The sequence below is a fragment of the Mytilus californianus genome, unplaced genomic scaffold, assembly GCF_021869535.1.
Source record: "Mytilus californianus isolate M0D057914Y unplaced genomic scaffold, xbMytCali1.0.p SCAF_14, whole genome shotgun sequence".
In the NCBI taxonomy this organism is placed as follows: domain Eukaryota; kingdom Metazoa; phylum Mollusca; class Bivalvia; order Mytilida; family Mytilidae; genus Mytilus; species Mytilus californianus.
In genome coordinates this window covers 591,301-614,841 of record NW_026262626.1, presented here as the reverse complement: position 1 = coordinate 614,841, position 23,541 = coordinate 591,301, and the positions used below count along the sequence as shown (strand labels likewise).

The window sequence follows — 23,541 nt, the reverse complement described above, 5'->3', positions numbered from 1 at the left end:
ACATCATCTAAAAAGTCATATTCAGTCTTTCGGTTAATTTTCAGACTAATGCACAGTACAAACAGATGATTTACACACAAAACTCTCTTGTTTTGAGTGTTTATATGCGGGGACATTTAAATATGTGTCGTTGAGATAGGACATGTCACACCATTTAAGTCCTTAAAGATCGATGTAGCATGTTGTTTCATAGACCCATTCAGTTATTAAATCCTAATTTGTATAAACGACCTCACAGTTTGTACCCGTTCGGAATGAGTAACAACGTCTTCTTTCTTGCGTTAGGCCCATTTCCTGGCAAAATCCTCGACTAAATCTATCAGTTTTTTTGAAATTGTGTTTCCTATTGATGGATTTTTGGCTCACGATCTTTCTGGACTGCGAATCTCATTTCGCAGAGAATTGTTATTGACTATGTTAATGTCACCAATGATAACGCGGCCAACCAGATTATATATTAACACAGTTGAAATCAAAAGGTTAAGACTTAAAGAGGACAATATTGATATCCGGCAACACGTGTGTGTAATTGAAAATTTTAGTCGAAATTGGTTTGGTATAGGTATAAAGATGATAGTAACAGATTATGACTTCTGATGAGTCATATTGTCCAAGTTGATTGCATCGATACCTTTGAAGGCAAAAGAAAGAAATAAAAAATATAAACTAGAGGCTCTAAAGAGCCTGTGTCGCTCACCTAGGTCTGTGTGCATAATCAACAATGGACTTTCTCCAACATTTCAGACAAGAATAGAATTCATGACAAACATTTCTTTTATGTTGATCTTGTATTGCTGATCATTTTGTCTGTTTAGTTTCTCTCTATCTTCTTTAGCTTTTGCTAAAAACACAAAAAAGGGTAAAATCAATTCTCATTTAAGGGCAACCACTCCAAGACAGTCTCAAAACTATATCGGCAAAATTTGACGTGTTTGTGGATCTTGCCTTGATGATTATTTTTGTCATTTAAAGTTTCTATCTATCTATTATGATTTTTAAGATACAAGACAAAAACGCAAAACAATGGTAAAGATCGTCATCAAAGGGCGCTAACTCTAATTAGAAGTCAACTGACGTTTTCGACCATGCATCCCTATTCATAAGAGTTCGCCTGACAGTTGTGACGTCAATAAACAATTAGTATGACACAACATTCTGAACATTTTCACCCTTGTCAGATTTTTCTCTATTTATATCGGTTTTCAAATTATTAGACAAAACTTGCATTTTATCCCTATTTTCGATTTTTAGCCATGTCTGTCATCTTGGTTGGTAGGCGGGGTCATCGGACACATTTTTGAAACTAGACATCCAAATAATGATTGTGTGCAAATTTGGTTAAATTTGGTCCAGTAGTTTCAGAGGAGAAGATTTTTGTGAAAGTTAACGGACGACGACGAAGTTTGTGCAATATCATAGATGATAGCATTAAGTTAAAGTATGCAATTTCCAGTCCCCAATGATCTTGCTGAGTTTTAAGAGTTACTCATTGTTAGTGTTCTTCATTGATTATCATCAACACTTATGCTACAGCTACATAACAGTATGTTTATATTATGACAAATTACCTTTATCACTTTTTTTATTCATATATTCAACTTCAAGGTTTCATCTTATATTTATTGAAATGTATATTGCTGTTTTATATCAAATCAATATATTGTAACGTGTTCTCCAACCGATGAGAACATTTCTTCCCAACTAGTTCAACCACAAAAAAAAAACCAAACAAACACCAACAGGAACCAATCACTGACCAAAATAATTTAATAGGAAAACCAAACGCTCATAATAATTACAACTACATTAAACATAAACTTTCAACAACACTTGGCACACAGAGCCTACTATTAATATAAGTCTCGTTTCTCTGTTGACGCAAAGTCTCCTTTTTGTGTAGTAAGACGGGTTACTTGTATTTTTATAAATTACTCAATAAAGCATCATATTCTGTACTTATAGCGATGTTCTGAATTTAAACACAAAACTCAATCAAAATTTAACAGCTTTTTTTTTACGATACTGGCATTATAACAAGTGCAACATGAGTTAACAGTTGTAAGTAGTGTAGGTTCTAAAATTTCCGTCTATAATAAACGAAGTATCAATAATACTTAGATCGACAAAAAAGCGACACACAGGTTCCATCGGCAACTTTCCATAATACATGTATTAAATTAAGTAATATGTAAATAAATAAATAACAATCCTTTATAATCCTCTTTCTAGATTATTAAAATAGGTTAACAGTAACCCAACAATTTAAAACCAACGTACACTTATGCAGTCTTCACGCACATTTACCCTAATCAAAGTTAAAGTTTATATTACTACTACGATGAAAACATAGATTTAAAAAAAAAAAAAAACTAATAGATGTTTTGACTCCTTTGAAAACTGAAAACTGGAACAAATATATTCCTTCAGAGGAACGGCTATCAATAACTAAACTGCGTTTATAACGCAATAGTCAGGAACTTCAACCTCCTAAACTGTAACTTAAAATTAAATCATATAAGACAATATTTATTAGCTGAGAACTGGAGATCGGGACAAGCTGGAAATAAAGAAAATACTATTTGTCTTACGCTTTTGTTTACTTCGCGCGCATTAAATTCCAAATAAGGTTAAATGTATGACCAAATACGGAAACTTCCTTATACGGTAAATATATTTGACGTTAATGTGAAATTAAATGACATAATTCTAACCCCATTACCGCAAAAAGTTGCAAAACGTCGGTTCAAAAATAGTTTATATGAAGCAATTTCTCTGATTTAAATCAAACTCTATTCTACATACATTTTGTATACAACAATTTAAATCTATCACTATTCTTGAAAACATACACAAATATAATTTTAATGCAGTCTAAAAATTCTACGATTTCTTTCACATGTTTCAAAACAATACCCTAAACGTCCGGTAAAAGTACAGGTGAAAGTAACCCTTGTTCCAATGCTGCCGCTAAGAAAAACACATATTGGGCATTTCCTTTTATACTGGATAATATATTAAAATAATTACTTATATAATAGGTAACTATATAATAAAATACACACATTTAATATTATAATACATAGTCAAATTGGCAAAAATAGAGACGAATATTGTCAATACACTTCAATTAACATACGAAGTCTTCATTATACATAAATTATTCACAATGTTACATAAATATTTGTCCCCTAAAAAGAAACAATACTAACAAAGTTTTTGGCACTACTATCATCCAAAATCGCTACGATATTTATGACATATGTGTAGAAAATCAACTTAATTACTCAATCGGCCATTTTGCATCCGTATTTCAGAAATTAATATTGTTAATTGAATTGGCATCAACACGATTCTTTTTTGGCTTTATGAGTCCAATAACTAGGAGGATGTCGACCAAAGCAGCAAGACACATTCCTGATATGCATAATGCAAATGAGTACCCATAAACGAATTCTCCCCCTGTTGTGATGTCATCTACATTCTTCACAAATAAGACAGTTCCAATGAGAATAAACACAACTGAAAGAGACAAATAATTCATATTAAATTTCTTCACCATTTTTTTTTTCCAAATTAATCCGTTTTTTCTAAACTCTACATCAAATTACTCAAAAAAATTTCAAAATTATTTATATTTAAATTCCATAAAGATATTAGATGCGTCTTACTACTCTAAAATGTGTAGCATATATTTTATGGTGCATATTCTTATTTGAGCAATATATTGTGTACGTTTTTCATCGAATTCTTTTCGTATCTTTCTTGAAATGTATATCTGAACATAAAATTTCCCTGAAATTATCATATGCTGAGAATTTGCGACATAACAATAGGCGAAAAATAATGCAAGCGTGTCATTTAGGAAAATAAAACGCCTTGAAATTGAAAATATCTCTTAAATGTACATTTCGAACTTGATAACAAATATACTTATATAAACGTGTGTGTTAGGTTTTTATTGTAAAATTTTCAAATGCAAAACACAACATTTTAATACAGTTTTTCATATAATATTTATATATATATATATATATATATTCGCCTAAAAAGTGTACAAAAGCATACCACTATAAAAAAAAAGACAATTATTTACTTATTGTTTCGTAAAAGTGTTTGTATAGTCGTTGACACTGCCATCAAATTGAAGAAATATATAAATATATAGGCGAGTTATCACAACCCAAGAGATTACTTTAGAACCAAAAGCAAAACGACATTTCAAGATAGAAATGCAATGAACATAATATAAACAGATAGTCGGTATTCCAATGGATATTATATGTAAAACCCTACTATATAAAAGGAGATGTAGTATGCAACTATCCACTTAAGTTCAAATAAGTGGATGTAAGTAAATATAAGCAACCGTACGGCCTTCAATAGTGAAAAAAACCCTACCGTATAGTCGACTATAAAAGGCCGGATTGTTATCATAATCAGAGAAAGTTGCTTCATACAAAAACCTTCTCAAAAACAAAACAAAAATGCATTATGCAAAGTTCTTTTAATTTTAATTTCAGAAATATTGACGATATCCAGTCACTCAATAACCCACATTTAAGTGAGTGCTGCATCTCATTTATTTCAGTGACCTTGAGGTCAGGCATTCTATCGATTCCCCGATATTTACAAAGATAGGCGATTTCAAACTAGAGTCTATGAAAAACGTATTGAATTCATCTTTCCAATTGTCAAATTCCCGTTTCTCAGCAGTATAATAACCACTGCTCCAACGTATGGTGTGAGCATATCTTAATGTGTACGTTACGCTCGTGACGTTCACATTAAACGAGTTTCATTAACATTAACATTGGTCCTTGCACATGAAATGCTTCAAAAGAGGAATAACGACTGAAATCGACACTCCAAAAGTATTGAGTTCACCTTCATGATTGGTTGACTGATACGATGTGTCTGTGTCTCAACTCACTAGTAACACGTTTTTGAGGTCTTAATTTTTTATAAATCAGAATAGTCGTCTGATCTGTCATTGTACCGATTTTGTCTTTTTGCCGATTGTAACATTTCTACACAATGTGGATTCTTGATCAGTTCAAGGAAAAATGTCTTCTCAAGACTGGTATTTTCACAAAAAAGCCCATCCGAAAATGAAATTTATGTTTAATTGTACCGAATATCAATAGATATGATTTATATTTTTAAAAAAATGCTATGATTGCCCACAGGGTAAAATTTCCATTTTCAAATTAAGTATTCTGTCGATATCAAGACATAAGCAAAAAACAGTTCCATTTGATAGAGAGCGAAATTGATCATGTTTCTCCGTGAGGGATTAAAATGCCTGTACGTTTTGCAAAATACATCAGCATAGAGCGTTACAATGAAATATATTTAGTACATGTATTCTTGCGGTGGTGTAATACGAACGTATTTCGTCTGTTAAAAGAAAAAAAAACATATTATAAAAATACACTATCTATCAACCAATCAAAATCCCAGTTGCTCAGATAACAAAAACTATGATCTTAAACAGTATGTGTGTAATACTATGCTCTGTAATCATTTACATTTAATAAATGAGTGTTTTAAATATAACTAAAACTTACCAGCAGAGAAAGTAACTAAGATAGCAGTAATTCGTAAACCTTTGTTTTCAGGGAACTTGAACAATCTCAATCCAACACAAGCTATCGATGCTAGGAGAGCAATGAATCCAAATGCACTCATGGCTAGACATATTCTATACCAATCTGAAAGGATAAGTATGAAATAAAAACAAAAATGAGAAATTTCTTAATTGGGATATTGTCATGAAATAGTAATGAATTGTTCATCAATCGATATAATAGTACTGGCTTGTACATTCAATGGTAAATTAATGCAACATTCATTTTTCAGTGTTCAAATCTCGTAAATCGATTCAGATGTTAAGTCCTATGTAAAAATATGCTTATTGTTTGGGCGAGTAAGTACTATAACTCTAGGAAGATTAATCTAAATATCACCAAAATCAAAAGGTATCTTGCTTTGTTCGGAAGTAGTGAAAGAATACTGTAGTTATCGTGAAGTTAAAACCTTTACGACAAAATGGATGATTTCAGCTTCCAAATTGTAAACTTTCAATATCTTTCAACAATTCAGCAGCTCCTGCTCATGGAGTACATATTTCAGTTCATACGATATTCAAGAACTTGCATTTCCTATCATGAGTTTCTTGATAGAGGCCGTCAAGGTCGTTAAACCCACCCATCATTATCGCAGACTGAAATTTATCTTCTATTTTCACAGAATCCAGGTTCATTTATTGCAAGAATTCTTTTACGTGCGGACAACACCATAATCCCTAAACACAATCGTAACCACGCTTCAATTTTCGTTTAATATTTGCTGCTTTTCCACAATTAACGCACGACGTTTTGCACCAGCGACCGGTATTACAATTTTACAGTTTTAAAAGTTCATTGAGCTGTTACTTTATTTCCATTTTTAAGCAAGACTAAACTGTTTAATAAATTAATTCAACAAATGTCAACATTATCTATATCAATTTTATTATTTAACAAAAAAATGTTTTTAATTACAAACTATTTTAAATGTCGGTATAATTATAAATGTGTTTTTTTTTACCGAAAATATAAGATGCATCGATTTAAATTATGTAAACAATGAATAATTGCTGTTCATTCTACGTCCGTGTCTATATTTAAATAACGAGTACAATATAGGGGAACAGAAAAAAGAGAAAAGGTAAATAAACAGGAACACATTGATTCTACGCATATAATGATGACAAATTTAAACAGAAACTTAAGTGATCATTTCAACTCACAAATTTGTTTCAATATATTTATTTTCACTTCTAGGCTCGCTGCCAATGAGCGCAATTACGACCTTCTCATTCTCTTTTCCGTTTTTAATTTTTCGCAAGTATTTGTAAGAGACCACACGTGACTTACATGCCTCGAGTTTTCATATCAGTTAGCAATCTTTGAAACGAATATGTGCGATAAAGAGCTACTGCATTTGGGCAAATTAAAATTATGTTATATATCTATCTATTTTATTTTCAACAGATTTCTCAATTTTTTGCATTTTTTTAAATCGTGCATCATTATTTTTAAGTTTTTTAATTTACTTATATGTATTTGTTTTAATTGTGAAGCATGCTACTTTACTTAGTATTATATCAAAAATCGATAAATTTTGAAACAAATAAACGATAGATACATCGAGGTTGTTTTGCTTGAGTGATTAAACTGTACAACAATGTTTAAAACGAATTAATGCCAGTTTAAAATTGTTTAACGGGGTCGTGGCCAATTAGTTTGACGCAGCTTAACAACATCTTAAACTAAGTTGAATGACCGCAAGGGAACCTATTTGACTGGCATTAAAATAATTTGATATGGATTGAAATGCATTAAAAACAATTTTGAATTTTTGTCGATCTTTATGTAATGTTCATTAATCTTTATTAAATAGCGTTAACACCTTTTTGGCCGATCAATCTAAATTCGGGTTACTAGTGAAGGTTGCTACGTAATGGAGAACTATTGAACCAAGTGTTTAAGTAGTAAATCCAAGTAATCCATTCGAAATGTTATCGACGCCATCACGAGGTGGTTGACCTTATGGAATATCTGTGTCACAGATTACTACGGTTATATTCCACTTATCGTAATAATAAATTCGTCCTCTTTAATTTTTCAAAATATTAAGTTCTCAATGCCCTTCAACCATCTACTTTATTTGGCTTTTTTAACTTTTGATACTTGTAAACGAAATGCGCGTCTGGCGTACACAATTTTTGATGAGTTTATTTCCATGATTATGAATCAGACATTAATGAATGAGACTTATCACCGAACTTGAGTTTATAATAATTAACATGACGGTTGCCACATGAGAAGCAGGATTTGCTGACACTTCCGGATCAGTTTTTGGTCGATTCGAGTTTGAGTTTTCTGTAAAGTGTTTTTTTTTACTTGTTTATCTTTTTTTTTTGCATGGCTTTATGAAAATAAGGAGATGTGGTATAATTGCCAATAAGACAACTATTCACCAAAGTTCAATTGAAGTGGATATAAGCAAATAAGTACAACATAAGATAACTATAACAAAATCAGCTGAAAAAGGCTTACATATGTGTTTTTCGTTCATTATTTTGTACATAAATTAGGCCATTGTTGAAGGCCGTACGGTGACCTATAGTTGTTAATTTCTGTGTCATTTGGTCTCTTGTGGAGAGTTGTCTCATTGGCAATTATATTAATTTATATTAACTCATTCGATCGATTCAAAGCAGAAGAACTTCTAACAAGAACACAGACCAGACGTGGCAGGGTATTTATACATCCCTAACAACAAAATAAGACAAAAAGTACAAATCTGAGAGTACTCACAGTTACTGACAGCTAGTTTAAAGCCAATAACTAGTCAAAATAAGCATGTATCTAAGACTAAAATATCAATCAGAAAACATCCACACATCCAATGGTTTTAGTATAAAGACGTTATTAGCAGTCAGAAAAAACAGGCATACTGTAAAACATGGTATGGTACGATGGTATGGTATGTGTTATGGTATGGTGGTATGGTACGAATCGTACCATACCATGGTATGCATGAATGGTACCATGGTATGGTATGATGGTATGGTACAAATTACTATACCATGGTATGATTTGATGGTATGGTTTTTTGAAGTTGGAAATTTTGAAAATTAATTAAGGTAATTTGAAACATGATTTTTATAATTTGCTGACATTATGTATCTGGTTTATTTTTGAAAAGAAAATATTACTAAAAAAAAGAAAGTGGATGTAGACAAAACAAATAGACTTTTACTTACATAAAGTTGTGAACAGAAAACAAGAGAAAACTCAATTTAAACATCTCAGATAACCATAAAGATAAGATAAATAGTATGTCTTGGCCTGACACAAATTGAAAATTTCTGTCAATTATTCTTTGAAATTTTGGGAAGTACTGCATATCTTATGATTATAATCTAGATAATGTAGTTTAAGTTTTTATTGCTTAACCTTCTGTCAATGACCAACTTTTATATTGTTTTGAAATATGACACTTTCAACAGTTGCATATTCTGTCTACATGCATGCCCAAGAAATCACATTTAAAAAATTTAAATAAAAAGTAAATGCATCTCCTGTATCAATTAGAAAACACTATACTTTCAAATCAAACTGTCACTCATATAATGCAATGTTAGTTGATAGATACCACATGTTTTTATATGTGAAAATTGTTGCATGAAGGAATAGTTAATACACAATATTAATCAAGGAATGTGTCTTCTTTTATTATGTGTGATTTTTTTTTAAACAACTTTATTAATTTTCAATTTTTTAAATTAATTGCAAAACTGGAATATTTTGTATACTATGTGTAATAATAACTATATATCCTATTATATCTTGAAACTCAGGATAAACAACAACAAAGAATATTGTAAAAAAAAAAACGACTCTTAAAGGTTAACAGTTTTTTTTTATGCACCCGCCGTAGCGGAGGGGGCATTAAGTTTTACCCTTGTCCGTCTGTACGTACGTCCCTCGGTCCGTCCCAAAGTTGGATTCCGTTCTCTAACTTAGTTTGCTTCTACTTAATGTTATAAAACTTATACACAATGCTTATTACCACAAAATACAGATCAAGTTTGAATTTTGGGGGTGTCACTTTTTACCGTTCTAGAGTTATGCAAATGGAAAAATTGCTGAATTTTTCGTTTCTGTTCTCTAACTTAAGTTAGATCAACCAAATGTTATGAGACTTATACACAATACTTATTACCACAAAACTCAGATCAAGTACAAATTTGGGTAGCGTCACTTTTACCGTTCTTCAGTTATGTGGCTTTATAACTTTATATAATATGCAAGCGGGGGCATCATCTGTGTCCCATGGACACATTCTCCATTTTTTTTTTTTGGTAATCTGTTTGATAAGTAATAATATCTGTCATCTTATTAGCATGGTAAGCTCTTCCTAAACATTTCATAATTGAGAGAAGATATGCAATTTCCACTCTAAATGTGGTTTCTTGGGAAAGATGTAGGACTGTAGAAATGATTCTTTGCTTATGGAACTATAACATCAAATATGCTATAGCGGATGTATGCTGTTTAAAAAAAAACGCAATTCATTTTTGTCTCGCCATTTAACGTTAGTTATAGTGATCCTAATATTGTATTGGCTAGATCATTCTCTGTTATTACATGTCAAAGCTATATTGCATTCAACTTGTCTGTATGTCAGTCTATTTGTCCATGTTTCCCCCAAACTTTTCTCATATGCTTCTAAACTGAATAACTTATATTTCAGTTTTGTGAGTAACTTATCAATCTATTAAAGTGTTTATGTTAATAGGCAAACTGAAAACTCCCAAAAGGAAAGAAACCAATAATTTTGGCCTCGGTAACAAATTTGTAGACCCTGTCTTCTGATCAAATAAATTAATGAGTTATGCCCCTTGGAAATGAAATAATAATGATATTCACATTGCATTTTCTCTGAAGCCTTCATTTCTCTTAAGATATAAATAAAAAGTTTTATAGAACAAAAAAAAAAGTGCTTTTTTAATTATTGCCCTTGTACTTTGGATAGATAAAATATGTGCAATGCGGGGGACATTGGAACTCTGTTCTTTTATTAAATGTGATTTCTTGGGCATACATGTAGACAGAATATGCAACCGCTGAAAGTGTCATATTTCAAAACAATATAAAAGTTGGTCATTGACAGAAGGTTAAGCAATAAAACTTTTACATTATCTAGATTATAATCATAAGATATGCAGCACTTCCAAAAATTTCAAAGAATAATTGACAGAAATTTTCAATGTGTCAGGCCGGGACATACTATTTATCTTATCTTATTTTTATGGTTATCTGAGATGTTTCAATTGAGTTTTCTGTTCACAACTTTACGTAAGTGATCTGTTTTATCTACATCCACTTTCTTTTTTTAGTAATATTTTCTTTTAAAAAATAAACCAGATACATAATGTCAGCAAATTATAAAAATCATGTTTCAAATTACCTTAATTAATTTTCAAAATTTCCTACTTCAAAAAACCATACCATCAAATTATACCGTGGTATAGTTATTTGTACCATACCATCATACCATACCATGGTACCATTCATGCATACCATGGTATGGTGGTATTCGTACCATACCACCATACCATAACACATACCATACCATCGTACCATACCATGTTTTACAGTATGCCGAAAAAACATGACTTTGTCAGGTACTCCTCGATTTATGAGATGTGAATGTGACTTTGGTATCAATCGTCTCCTTTTATACTATTATTATACTTTCGGCACATGTGTATATTTCGGTAACACATTGATATATGATATAGTCATTGATTAATAATTAACTTTGTTTCAAACATCTGAACCTAATGGCTAGGATATTTTTCTGTTAAGCGTACTTACTCGACTGTGTCTTAATTGGAAATTAAAAATTTTGTATTGAAAAGATAATTATAACAATGTAGTTTGTTATGGTACAGAGGATATTTTATCTGTTGTTCTTTGTAAGGAGTGAGGATGTTGAACAGACCCCCCTAATAATAATGCCCTCCTGGTCTATAAAGATACGTTCTAATAGAGAGGCGAAAGATAATTCGCACAAAAAATTTGAAAATACTAATTTTGATGTTGTTAACAAAGGGAAGTTGTAGTAAAGTAACATACCATATTCTGCATACAATTTTTCGTTATAACAAACTTTATCATTAGCTATAGATACACAGCGTTTCCATAATCCACTGTTTGTTATATAATCAGGATACTCAATCGTGATATAGTATGTAGTTGCATTTCCAATTATATGTAACAGAAAGGCTATAGTTATCATTAAAAGAGCTGGTGGTAAGTTCTCATCTAATTCATTCTCCATGTTTTAGTGAAGAAACTTCTAAGGAAAACCTGAGACATAAAATCGTCATTTTTGTAATTAAATGTAGTTATTTTTTCTGGGAACAACTATATATCATATATTTGTTTAATAGGTTTTCTATCTTAAACTTACATAAATGTAAGGATGTGTGGTATGATTGCCAATGAGACAAATAAACCAAATAACAAGGATGTATACATTTAAAGAGCAACGTACGGACTTCAAGAATTAGCTTGAAACCCATGCCGTTCTGCTAGATAAAAAGGGCTAAGCTTTGACAAAATTTTCGAAAGCATCAAACACCCTGATTTATACAAGACAATGAACGGAAAATACATATGACATACAGCTAACAACAATAACCATTTAATTATATTAATAGGATAAATATAAAAAAAATGACAAAATATCGATGATGTTCTCTCACAAAATAATTCAAAATTAAGTGACTATGAATAACGCATCTATCCCATCGAACTTGAAATAAAGGATACAACAGATATAATTAAGTCTGCCTCGTATCTTGACTATTAGCTAGAAATTGACAATGAGGGTCGGTTGAAAGCAAAACTTTACGAGAAAAGAGATGATTTCAGCTTTCCAATTGATAGTAGAGGGTTGCTGCTCACAAGGAAGCTATTAAACCAAGAGTTCCAAGTGGTGAACTTGAAATTATCTCTTCGTAAATTTTACGGACGTCATCACGTGTTGCTTGACCGTTATGGAATATCCGTTTCATGATAGCGGATATGTTCCAAATGTCGTAACTACAATCCCGTCCCCTTTTCCCCGAATGTATCCTACCGAATTAGACTTATTACCGGGTTTGTACTAACATGAGCAACACGACGGGTGCCATAAGTGGAGCAGGATCTGCTTACCCTTCCGGGGCACCTGAGATCACCCCCAGTTTTTGCTAGGGTTCGTGTTGCTCAGTCTTTAGTTTTCTATGTTGTGTTTTGTGTACTGTTGTTTGTCTGTTTGTCTTTTTCTTTTTTAGCCATGGCGTTGTCAGTTTATTTTCGACTTATGAGTTTGAATGTCCCTTTGGTATTTTTCGCCTCTCTTTTAAAGTACTCGCAATTACTGAAAGCTGATAGGTTCTTCTGAAATCAAATCCTCCGGTGGAATTTGAGTTAAAACGTAACACGATCATTTGCAATGCCAAAAAATGAGGATCGACAGGATACGGAATCATTATTCATAATATCTGGTTACCAATGCATGTTGAGTTATTTATTAAACTATCAAGGTTGAACTAAATTGTAAGTACATAGGTACAGCAAAGTTTTCGAAGAAAATATTTGTATCGATGAAAGAATTTAGTAAACATTTGTGTAATCCCGGACTTAATATTTTTCACTGCTACTTTTTCTTTCATGGCCTGTACGTTATCTAAATGCATCAGGTCTTTTTGAAAATGTTGAATATCACAATGCAGTTTGAATTGAGACCATCATAAATTTATTAACATGTCATCAAAAGCCTAAACTTTTTTATTTATAATATATTTGTCGAGATTAGTCGAGATGTGTGATTTTATGAAGAAAAATTCATACCAAACCTTTTGAAAGAAAAAATGTAGAGTGATTTGCCAAATTCTTTACTTTAATTGGTTGATTTATTGGTGTTTAAAGCTACTTTTAGCACTATAGACCATTTCGTGGCGGTCAGTTTTTATTGGTGGAGGAAGCCGGAGCGTTCGGAAGGAAAACTGAGAGTTGGACTACTCATACCACTCGGCTACCGAGACCCGTCTTTACTTTAAGATACAAAATTATAACTATGTTTCACAACTTTGCTTTGTTTGCTCTCTCGATTTTTTTAATGGAGCGTCACTGATGATGACTGAATAATTACTGTTCAGTCTTTTAAAAGAGCGACGAAAGATACCAAAGGGGCATTCAAACTCATCAGTCGAAAATAGACTGACAACGTCATGGCTAAAAAGGAAAAAAACCAACAGACAAACAATAGTACGCAAAAAACAACATAGAAAACTAAAAACTGATCAACACAAACCCTAGCAAAAACTGGGATGATCTCAGGTGCCCCGGAAGGGTAAGCAGATCCTGCTCCACATGTGGCACCTGTCGATATCATGAAACGGATATTCCATAACAGGCGACCAACTCGTGATGGCATCCGTAAAATCTACGAAGGGACGATTTTATCTTCACCACTTGGAACTCTTGGTTTAATAGCTTCCTTGTGAGCGGAAACCCTCTATCAAGGGAATCATGATAGGAAATACAAGCCCTGAAATATCGTATCAAGTTGGAGATAAGAGCTGTTCAGATCAAAATTCGATTACTAGTATTTGCTTTATATATCACCTGAATCCAATCTAACTAAACGTATATTTCCGCTCTCGCTCATATTTTTGTTTGCTCGCTGTTCTCAAGCTTGTAATTCAGTGGTTGTCGTTGATTCATGTCTGTCATACTGTTTTTGGAAATTGTGTTGTCATGAATTATGTCGTTAGTTTTTCTCGTTTGAATTGTTTCAGATTCCTGATGTCGGGTACTTTTATAGCTATAAGGGTTTTCCCATTGTATGTATTATTAATAATAATTTATAGATACCAGGATAAAAAATTTATTCGCCAAACGCGCGTTTCGTCTACAAAAGACTATTCAGTGACGCTCGAGTCGAAAAAATTAAAAAAGGCCAAATAAAGAACGAAGTTGAAGAGCATTGAGGACCCAAAATACGAAGCGTTTTGCCAACTACAGCAAAGGTTGTCTAATCCTAGGGTAGAAAATCCTTAGTATTTTTAAAATGACGACGGAATGGTCAACCAGAAATTATTTTCTGGTAATGAAAATTGACATTACAAAGACTTGTTACAGATTGGACTGTAAAAGTTTCGGATGGAACATTTCAAATAAATTCAATCTTGAAATCGGAGATGTCACGTGTTGAGTCAAATCTTCGAATTTAATAATTATAGAATAACTCATCCAATAAGTCAAATATAGAAAAATATTCAACGAGTGACCGAGCAACACAATTCATGAATACGATTAAGCCATGAGGTAATATCAGTGTTCATCGGTCACGAGTTGAATATTTTACTTCTTGGATTAGTTATTTTTCTTATTACATTGACCATGGACTTTTTAATGGAAATAAAGAACCAAAAAAAAAGGAACTATATCTTTTTCTACGCATTTTTAATTGTAATTATGCGACAACGTCTTCACAACACCTATTGTTGTATCAGAGGGTGAATTTGAGAGATTATTTCACATTTGAAATTGTCGGTTTTTATTTACTGGGAAATCACGGTAATTCATTACAGCTACTGTAATAATAAATATAAAAATTGTCAAATTACTTACCTTAGGATTGCTCTTTCAAACTTTATTAATAAAGATATTCCGAAAGGTTTTAAAACTTCACATTTCCCTTTGTGTGTCAAATAATCATAATTATAAATAAATAAAATAGAAAAATAATTAAGGCAACGTTAATTTTCCTTTCAATACTTTCTTTGTTGATGGTTATTTGTTCGAAGTGATTTTATATCTTGTATTTATGAACACATGATTAGATCACAAAAAGCTTATTATTAAAACATTTGCACTGAAAAGTAAAACTATGGTAAGATCATACGGTGCTTTTATACTAAAGAAAATGTCGTATAGGACAACATAATTGAAAGATGTACGTGAGCACCAATGGACATCCCAAGGCTGCTTCGATATTGTGGCTTCTTAAAATAAACATACAAACTTATGAATTTCAATATATTTCTGCATGCAGTACATGTTCAACTTAAGATATTTCTGTTCCACTACAATGTAATTATAAATAAAAGTCATTGGTATAGATCAACGATACAGTAACCCAACGACAAAATATCCAAAATACATCTAGAGGGCAACATACAGTTTTCATCAATAAACAGGTGTTTACAAAATGTGTTAAGCCCAATACACCGCTGAGTCCATATAAAAGTTGTGAATGAATTATTTTTTTTATTATTAGAGACTTCGTGCACTCTGCATTATACCAAAGGCCAAATAAATTATTTTCCTTAGCCCTAACGAAACTGAGATGTCTTTTCAACGCTAGGATGAGACACGTGTTTTTAAGTGCAAAATTGATAGACATGGGAGATAAGTACAAATTACGTTAAGAAAAGTAACAAAAACCTATACTTTTTGGGCCAAACAATACTGAGCGAATAATTTTCTTTAATTCTAGCAAGGTTTCGTTAAAAAAATCATTTTTCTAAAGTCTGTATCTCAATAAAGGCTATCATTGTCGCCTATGGGGACATCAATTGTTTATTACACTCTATACAGCGTCGACATTTCTTCATCATAGTGCTCAAAAAGTGACAAAAAACAGTAATTTTACTTGATATTTGATGTGAAACCGTATTTTTCGGTGACAAATGAATTATTGATCAACTAGTTTTTAAGCTATAGTTTATTTCATATTTGTATCGCGTTTTACATTAGAAACAAGGGTGGACTCGACTTTTGACTTACTATGGATAGAATATGTGCTAGAGTTTGGATACAAAAATCGATCTTTAAACATGACAATCTCGACCCAAGTGCTGTTATCGAAATTACCCAATTCGGTGAAAATGGACAGAAATAATTTCCTTCAAACATCAAAATGTTCACTCGAATGGAAAACTATAAAAATTAGAATAGGCATGACATTTTGTAGTTAAAGAATAGTTTTCAATGTTTAAACACAAATATTTACACATTTTTCATATTTTGAAATGCTAAAGTCTGTTTCAAAAATGTACTTTTATACGAAAATGGTTTCATTTAAAACTGTTGTTCAAAATTCACCGTAGTAGTTACATTTTGGATCGGTTTTGGTATCAATATAATCAGTACTTGATGACATATAAAGAATCGTTGGAGTAAGTGGACATTATCTTCAGGTCCTTTTTAGCAGTACCGCATTTACTCAAAAAATCAGAATTTTTTTTCCCACATTTTTCGACTCGGGTCACCTCTGATAAAAAATTGTGAAAATTCAGAGAGTAATGCGAGAACGTTTTGAGGATGATTTATGTGTGGCATATATATATATATATATATGTGAATCTTACGCACTATGAATTGTATGATTCTAGAAAGTGTTAAATACCGTATACAGCGTCGACATTTCTTTATCATAGTGCTCAAAAAGTGCCAAAAAACAAGAATTTTACTTGATATTTGATGTGAAACCGTATTTTTTGGTGACAAATGAACTATTGATCAACTAGTTTTTAAGCTATAGTCTGTTTCATATTTGTATCGCGTTTTACATTAGAAACAAGGGTAGGCTCGACTTTTGACTTACTGTGGATAGAATATGTCATTTTCTGAACTTCTGCTGATTTGTTTGAAAAAAAGCACGTACACGTCTAGAGTTTGGATACAAAAATCGATCTTTAAACATGACAATCTCGACCCAAGTGTTGTTATCGAAATTACCCAATTCAGTGAAAATGGACAGAAATGATTCCCTTCAAAATGAAAATGTTCACTTGAATGGAAAACTATAAAAATTAGAATAGGCATGACATTTTTTTGTTTAAGAATAGTTTTTAATGTTAAAACACAAATATTTACACATTTTTTATATTTTGAAATGCTATAGTCTGTTTCAAAAATGTACTTTTATACGAAAATGGTTTCATTTAAATCTGTTGTTCAAAATTCACCGTAGTAGTTACATATTGGATCGGTTTTGGTATCAACTAAATCAGTACTTTGATGACATATGAAGAATCGTTGGAGTAAGTGGATATTATCTTCAGGTCCTTTTTAGCAGTACCGCATTTACTAAAAAAATAAGAATTTTTTTTTCCCACATTTTTCGACTGGGGTCACCTCTGATAATAAATTGTGAAAATTCAGAGAGTAATGCGAGAACGTTTTGAGGATGATTTATGTGTGGCATATATATTTGTGCATCTAGCGCACTATAAATTGCATGATTCTAGAAAGTATTAAATACAGTACACAGCGTCGACATTTCTTTATCATAGTGCTCAAAAAGTGCCAAAAACAGTAATTTTACTTGATATTTGATGTGAAACCGTATTTTTTGGTGACAAATGAATTACTGATCAACAAGTTTTTAAGCTATAGTCTGTTTCATATTTGTATCGCGTTTTACATTAGAAACAAGGGTGGGCTCGACTTTTGACTTACTGTGGATAGAATATGTCATTTTCTGAACTTCTGCTGATTTGTTTGAAAAAAAGCACGTACACTTCTAGAGTTTGGATACAAAAATCGATCTTTAAACATGACAATCTCGACCCAAGTGCTGTTATCGAAATTACCCAATTCGATGAAAATGGACAGAAATGATTTCCTTCAAACATCAAAATGTTCACTATAATAGAAAACTATAAAAATTAGAATAGGCATGATATTTTGTAGTTAAAGAATAGTTTTCAATGTTTTAACACAAATATTTACACATTTTTTATATTTTGAAATGTTATAGTCTGTTTCAAAAATGTACTTTCATACGAAAATGGTTTCATTTAAAACTGTTGTTCAAAATTCACCATAGTAGTTACATATTGGATCGGTTTTGGTATCAATAAAATCAGTACTTGATGACATATAAAGAATCGTTGGAGTAAGTGGACATTATCTTCAGGTCCTTTTTAGCAGTACCGCATTTACTCAAAAAATCAGGAATTTTTTTTCCCACATTTTTAGACTGGGGTCACCTCTGATCAAAAATTGTGAAAATTCAGAGAGTAATGCGAGAACGTTTCGAGGATGATTTATGTGTGGCATATATATTTGTGCATCTAGCGCACTATGAATTGCATGATTCTAGAAAGTATTGAATACAGTATAGATTACAATAAACCATTAGATTTTATGTGCGCAGCCATGGTATGAACATAACATGGTATTCAGAATTAAGAGTATGGCTAATTTTGATTGGTCGATATGTGCGCCCGTTATTTTTTATTATTAGAGACTTCGTACACTCTGCATTATACCAAAGGCCAAATGAATTATTTTCCTTAGCCCTAACGGAACTGAGATGTCTTTTCAACGCTAGGATGAGACACGTGTTTTAAGTGCAAAATTGATAGGCAAAGGAGATAAGTACAAATTACGTTAAGAAAAGCAACGGGAACCTATATTTTTTGGATCAAAAAATACTGTCCGATATAAAACTGATCATTAAAATTTTCGAAACCATTTTTCAGGTGACTGCAAGAGAGAAAGAACATTTTTAATAAACAAATATATTTCAGATTTATATGATATGGCTATTTGCCATGGTTTGTTCTAGACTGACATTCTGAGATTTGTAGATTTTATGCTGATACACATAATATAACATTCAAAGAAATTACGACGCAAGGGGCGGATCTATGATCTTTAAAAGGGTGGTTCTCTAAAAATAAATATAAACTGTGAAGCTAAGCGATCCAGAAATCTGTTTGGACGATTTTATGCTAAACAGTGATAGATTTTCCAATCAAAGGGGGTGGGGTGTACGCCCATTTCGTCTTCACATTTCAAACTTTTGACAGCAGATCTCCGAGAAAATTTTAAAACGTTGCGAACTTTTGAAATCGTTACAGAAATGTAATATATCAAGAGGAAGAAATAAATACACGGTCGATATATTATCGGAAACAGAATGGACAGACACCCATGTATGATGTAGCATGATTTAGGAACAATGAACGATTTTTTGGCACAATTGACCCGAAATGAAATTTTATTTGAAACTGCCTTAGTTTGCAGAATAGAATGTTGAAACACTTTACTTCAATTAAACTTATGGGCAATGAAGACAGTTAAATCAGTGAAATGTCGAACTTGCCAAAAAATGTCTCAATTTGACACACAAGATAATAAGAAATAATACACAAGCATCCCAAAAGATATATGGAAAATCGCCATAATGACGTCAATTAAATGACCTCGCAATCAAATTGCGTCATCAAGACGTTAAGTTAGCTAAATTAGATATTGTCATTTTCTTTGGTAGGTTAAAAATGAACAATGATAATTGTATTACCCAATTATTATATTTTTCCAACAATTAACAGGGACAAATGAGCTCCAAATCGTATCTGGTCTATTAACTTAAAAATATATTATATAAAATAATGTACGTGTTAACATTTTTAGATCTATATCCGAATTAACTCCGAATGACCCTTTGACGTCATGAAACAATCACGCTCGAGAAAAATGACTTTTAACTTTTATCGTAAACTACAGACACCTCTTGACATAAGTAGCACTCAGGTGTTATGACACTGGGCGCTTTCAGATAGTAAATGCCTATGTTCATAACATCCAGGTCAATTGTGACCAAAACAACACGCGATGTTACTTCATGTTTAAAGAGGGTTTGCAATAACCATATAAAGATGCCAACTGAACAGGCTGGATTCACAATATTTTGTGAGGATTTTATGAAAAGACAAACTTTCCAAATGTAGCCAGTGCCATTGATGGTACAAACATTCGATTAAAAGCTCCAATAGAGGATTATCACCTCTATGTAAATAGAAAAAAAAAACGACCATTATATTAACGGTTCAAGCAGTTGGCTAAATAGTAAAGAGTTATTCTTCTCCACATCGTCAATCAAAATTTGAATATCCTGTGACGTAACATTCGGAATCCCTTTCTTACCCATGATTATGTATCATAAATATATAATAATTTCTTTCCTTATATAGTAGTTCATTAACGTATTTGCGCGGGCATTTTTTTAGATATAAAGAAATACCTCGTTAGAAATGATGTGTCATTTTTTAATCAATAATCTAATTCAATTGATATCCGTGTTTAACTTCATTCCAATATATATACAAGCAACCTTGGAATTAGGTTGAGAATGATGATATATAATTTTATCTAATAGAATATAACTACTTTATTTCTAAAGAAATATGAAAAAAAAATAATTGTATAAAAAAAATGGTTTGACTTGCATTAAATCTAAATTTGGGTTCACATGCATCCGTGAACGTTTAAAGGTAAACTAAGCGTTTTAAGAATATTCAAACTAAGTTCTCGAGAGTCTATGCTGTGAAATGTTCGATTTAATTTCAAATGTATATACATATAACATTTATAAAACAGCTATAGTCAAAACTAGACAAAAACAAATTAAAACCATATTAACCGTAAAAGCCACTGGCCTGACAAGAGTTTCAAACTTGTCAAAGTTGTCCTAAAAAGTGGTCTGTTTTCGTTTTAGATCTATTTGATGTCTGTTTTCGTTCTTGACGTCTGTTATCGTTTTTGAAGTCTGTTTTTGGTTTTAACGTCTGTTTTTTTTTTTTAAATTTGTTCAATTTTGCAAGAATGGCAGCCCATACATATACACTCAAATAATACGTTTTATAGAATTAAAGGAAATCAACAAAATAATGTATATTATTGATGTAAAGATTCATGAATGATACACCCCTCAATTCAAAACTTAAAATTTGATTTTGCTTGACAAATACCATTTTTAGAAATAGGTGTATCGTAAATTCGACATTTTTTAAATGACCCGTATAGAGCGGACTTGATACACAAATTATATATCAACTATAAATTAAGCAAATAATAGAAATAAACCTACTATATTTTTGAGTACTACTGATTGTATGCTCCAACTATTGTCACTATCCTATAGCCTTAAGTTAACTTGAATACAAGAAAGACTGTTTACACTGATGATTTTTAATGGGGTTTTTTAAATATATAGCTTAGTGCATCATTGCACATTTTAGTAAAGAGAATTGATTTTATAAAGAAGAATTTTTCCATACATCCTGTATGGTTTGGCAAAATAGTATCATTCTTCTCCATTCGGAACATAATCATTTATAAATAGATTTTGTGGTCATTTAATTTAAACAGGAAAAAAACTAACCATAATAATGTTTGAATAATTTGGATAATTACATGAATGGAAAAGTACTGAGCTGAGTGTGATCGTGTCAGTAGTACTATAGTTTTATAGTGTATGTTAAGATTAAGAATCTGCTATGACAATAGATATTAAAAGCTTTAATAATCCATCTCTCATTATATCTACTGTTGTGTTAAAGCAATTAGTCTTATCATCATTCTTTTTTATGCTTCCTGTTCATTTTAAAGAATTCAAAAGATCTTTTCATCGAACACTTTTCATTTAAAAAAGAATCTGAAATAGCCATTGCGTTTTCAAATAAAAAAAGACCGTTAAAAAACAACGTATGAATTAATTTCTAGGCATACAATCTTCATCAATTTACACGCTTAATATGATAAACAATCTTGGGAATCAAAAACATAAGACGTTTATGAGCATAATCCAAAAAGGCCTAATTAGAACAGCTCAAATCGTGTAAAGTCAATTTCATCTGAGGGAGTGAAACCTTAGTTTTATAACAATACTTTGATGAACTGGAAATTTATACAAAAAAAGTAAATGTATCATTTACTATATATACAGTAGATCGATCATGTCAATACTCGAGCACTGACTAAACTGAGTGCAATGAAACTAATTACATATCATGCATATGTAATGGGAAAAACTATTATCGGTAATTTCCCATTCATTTTCAAATATCATGTTTGTTTTTAAACAATGCCCTTGTTTCCTTGTGTTTTAGTAAATGAAAATGAAAAATCTACTTTACAAAAAAGAAAACAAGACATTTGGATATTGTTGTGGGGTTTGTGTTGCTTTGTGTTTATTTTTGTATGTAGTGTTTTGTACACTATGACAGTTGTTTGTCTTAAAGCCTTTTTTTTTGTGTATTGTCAATATTTTGTCGAGCTCTGTTCGACTTATGAATTTTAAATGTCCCTTTGTTATCTGTCCACAAGCACTTGTCTGAAAAATACCTATATAGGTTGTAAATTAACACACACAGAAAAAAGTAGTAATAACACAAATGAAAATTATTTTTCTATTGTGATCCTCAAATGATTTAGAAGTATTGTGCAACAATATCGATTTCAGATACCGCCTCGGTGGTCTCGTTGTAGTGAGTCCGCCTCGAGTGCGGGGTGTCGTGGGTTCGTACCCTGACCGTGTCACACCTAAGACTGGAAAATTGGTATTTGCTGCTTCTCCGCTAAGCACGCGTTTTTAAGGCTGGTCGTCTTTTAAGAGGTCAGAATAATGTGTCTGGTTAAAGTGACAAGTCTTCCTGTGAACTGCTACCTTGTGAACTAGCATGTTAAAAATCTGGCCTAGCGGGTTTATATTCATATTTCATTTTAAAAAATCGTCTATTATATAACATTTCCCTTTCTAATTAAAATAAGATAACAGGTTTTGGCACAGCTACGAATCATATTAATATCTGTGAATAAAACACTAATTTCTGCTTATCATCAAAAGACATAACATCTCTTTTAAAATGTTTTGCTTCGTCAAATAAATCATTCAGGCGAAAAACTTTACATTTTAAAACTTGGGGAAAATCATCGGGAATACCCTTTCCATTTTACACATAGATATATACGAGATTAATAGTACCTAATTAAGCCTTTTTTACACTTCAGAATATTTCGAAATAATGATATTGATTGAATTTATTCAAATGCTTCGTAATAAAGTTAATGATATGTGTTTGAGCTTTTGATTTTGCCATTTGATAAGGGAATTTCCGTTTTGAATTTTCCT

General features: G+C 31.6%; 2 protein-coding genes across 2 annotated transcripts in view; both read right to left on the bottom strand.

Moving 5' to 3' along the window:
* LOC127723975 (actin, muscle-like) overlaps positions 1–23,541 on the bottom strand; it is a 264,308-nt gene that overhangs the window by 225,518 nt on the left and 15,249 nt on the right. The gene's annotated exons all lie outside the window — the stretch shown is intronic.
* On the bottom strand, positions 1,750–21,594 carry LOC127723976 (uncharacterized). Its single transcript, XM_052230685.1, has 4 exons — positions 21,499–21,594; positions 11,694–11,927; positions 5,568–5,711; positions 1,750–3,519 (listed from the first exon to the last, which is right to left on the bottom strand). Exons 2-4 carry the CDS (start codon positions 11,896–11,898, stop codon positions 3,311–3,313), a joined length of 558 nt encoding a protein of 185 aa, XP_052086645.1. The 5' UTR covers positions 11,899–11,927; positions 21,499–21,594; the 3' UTR covers positions 1,750–3,310.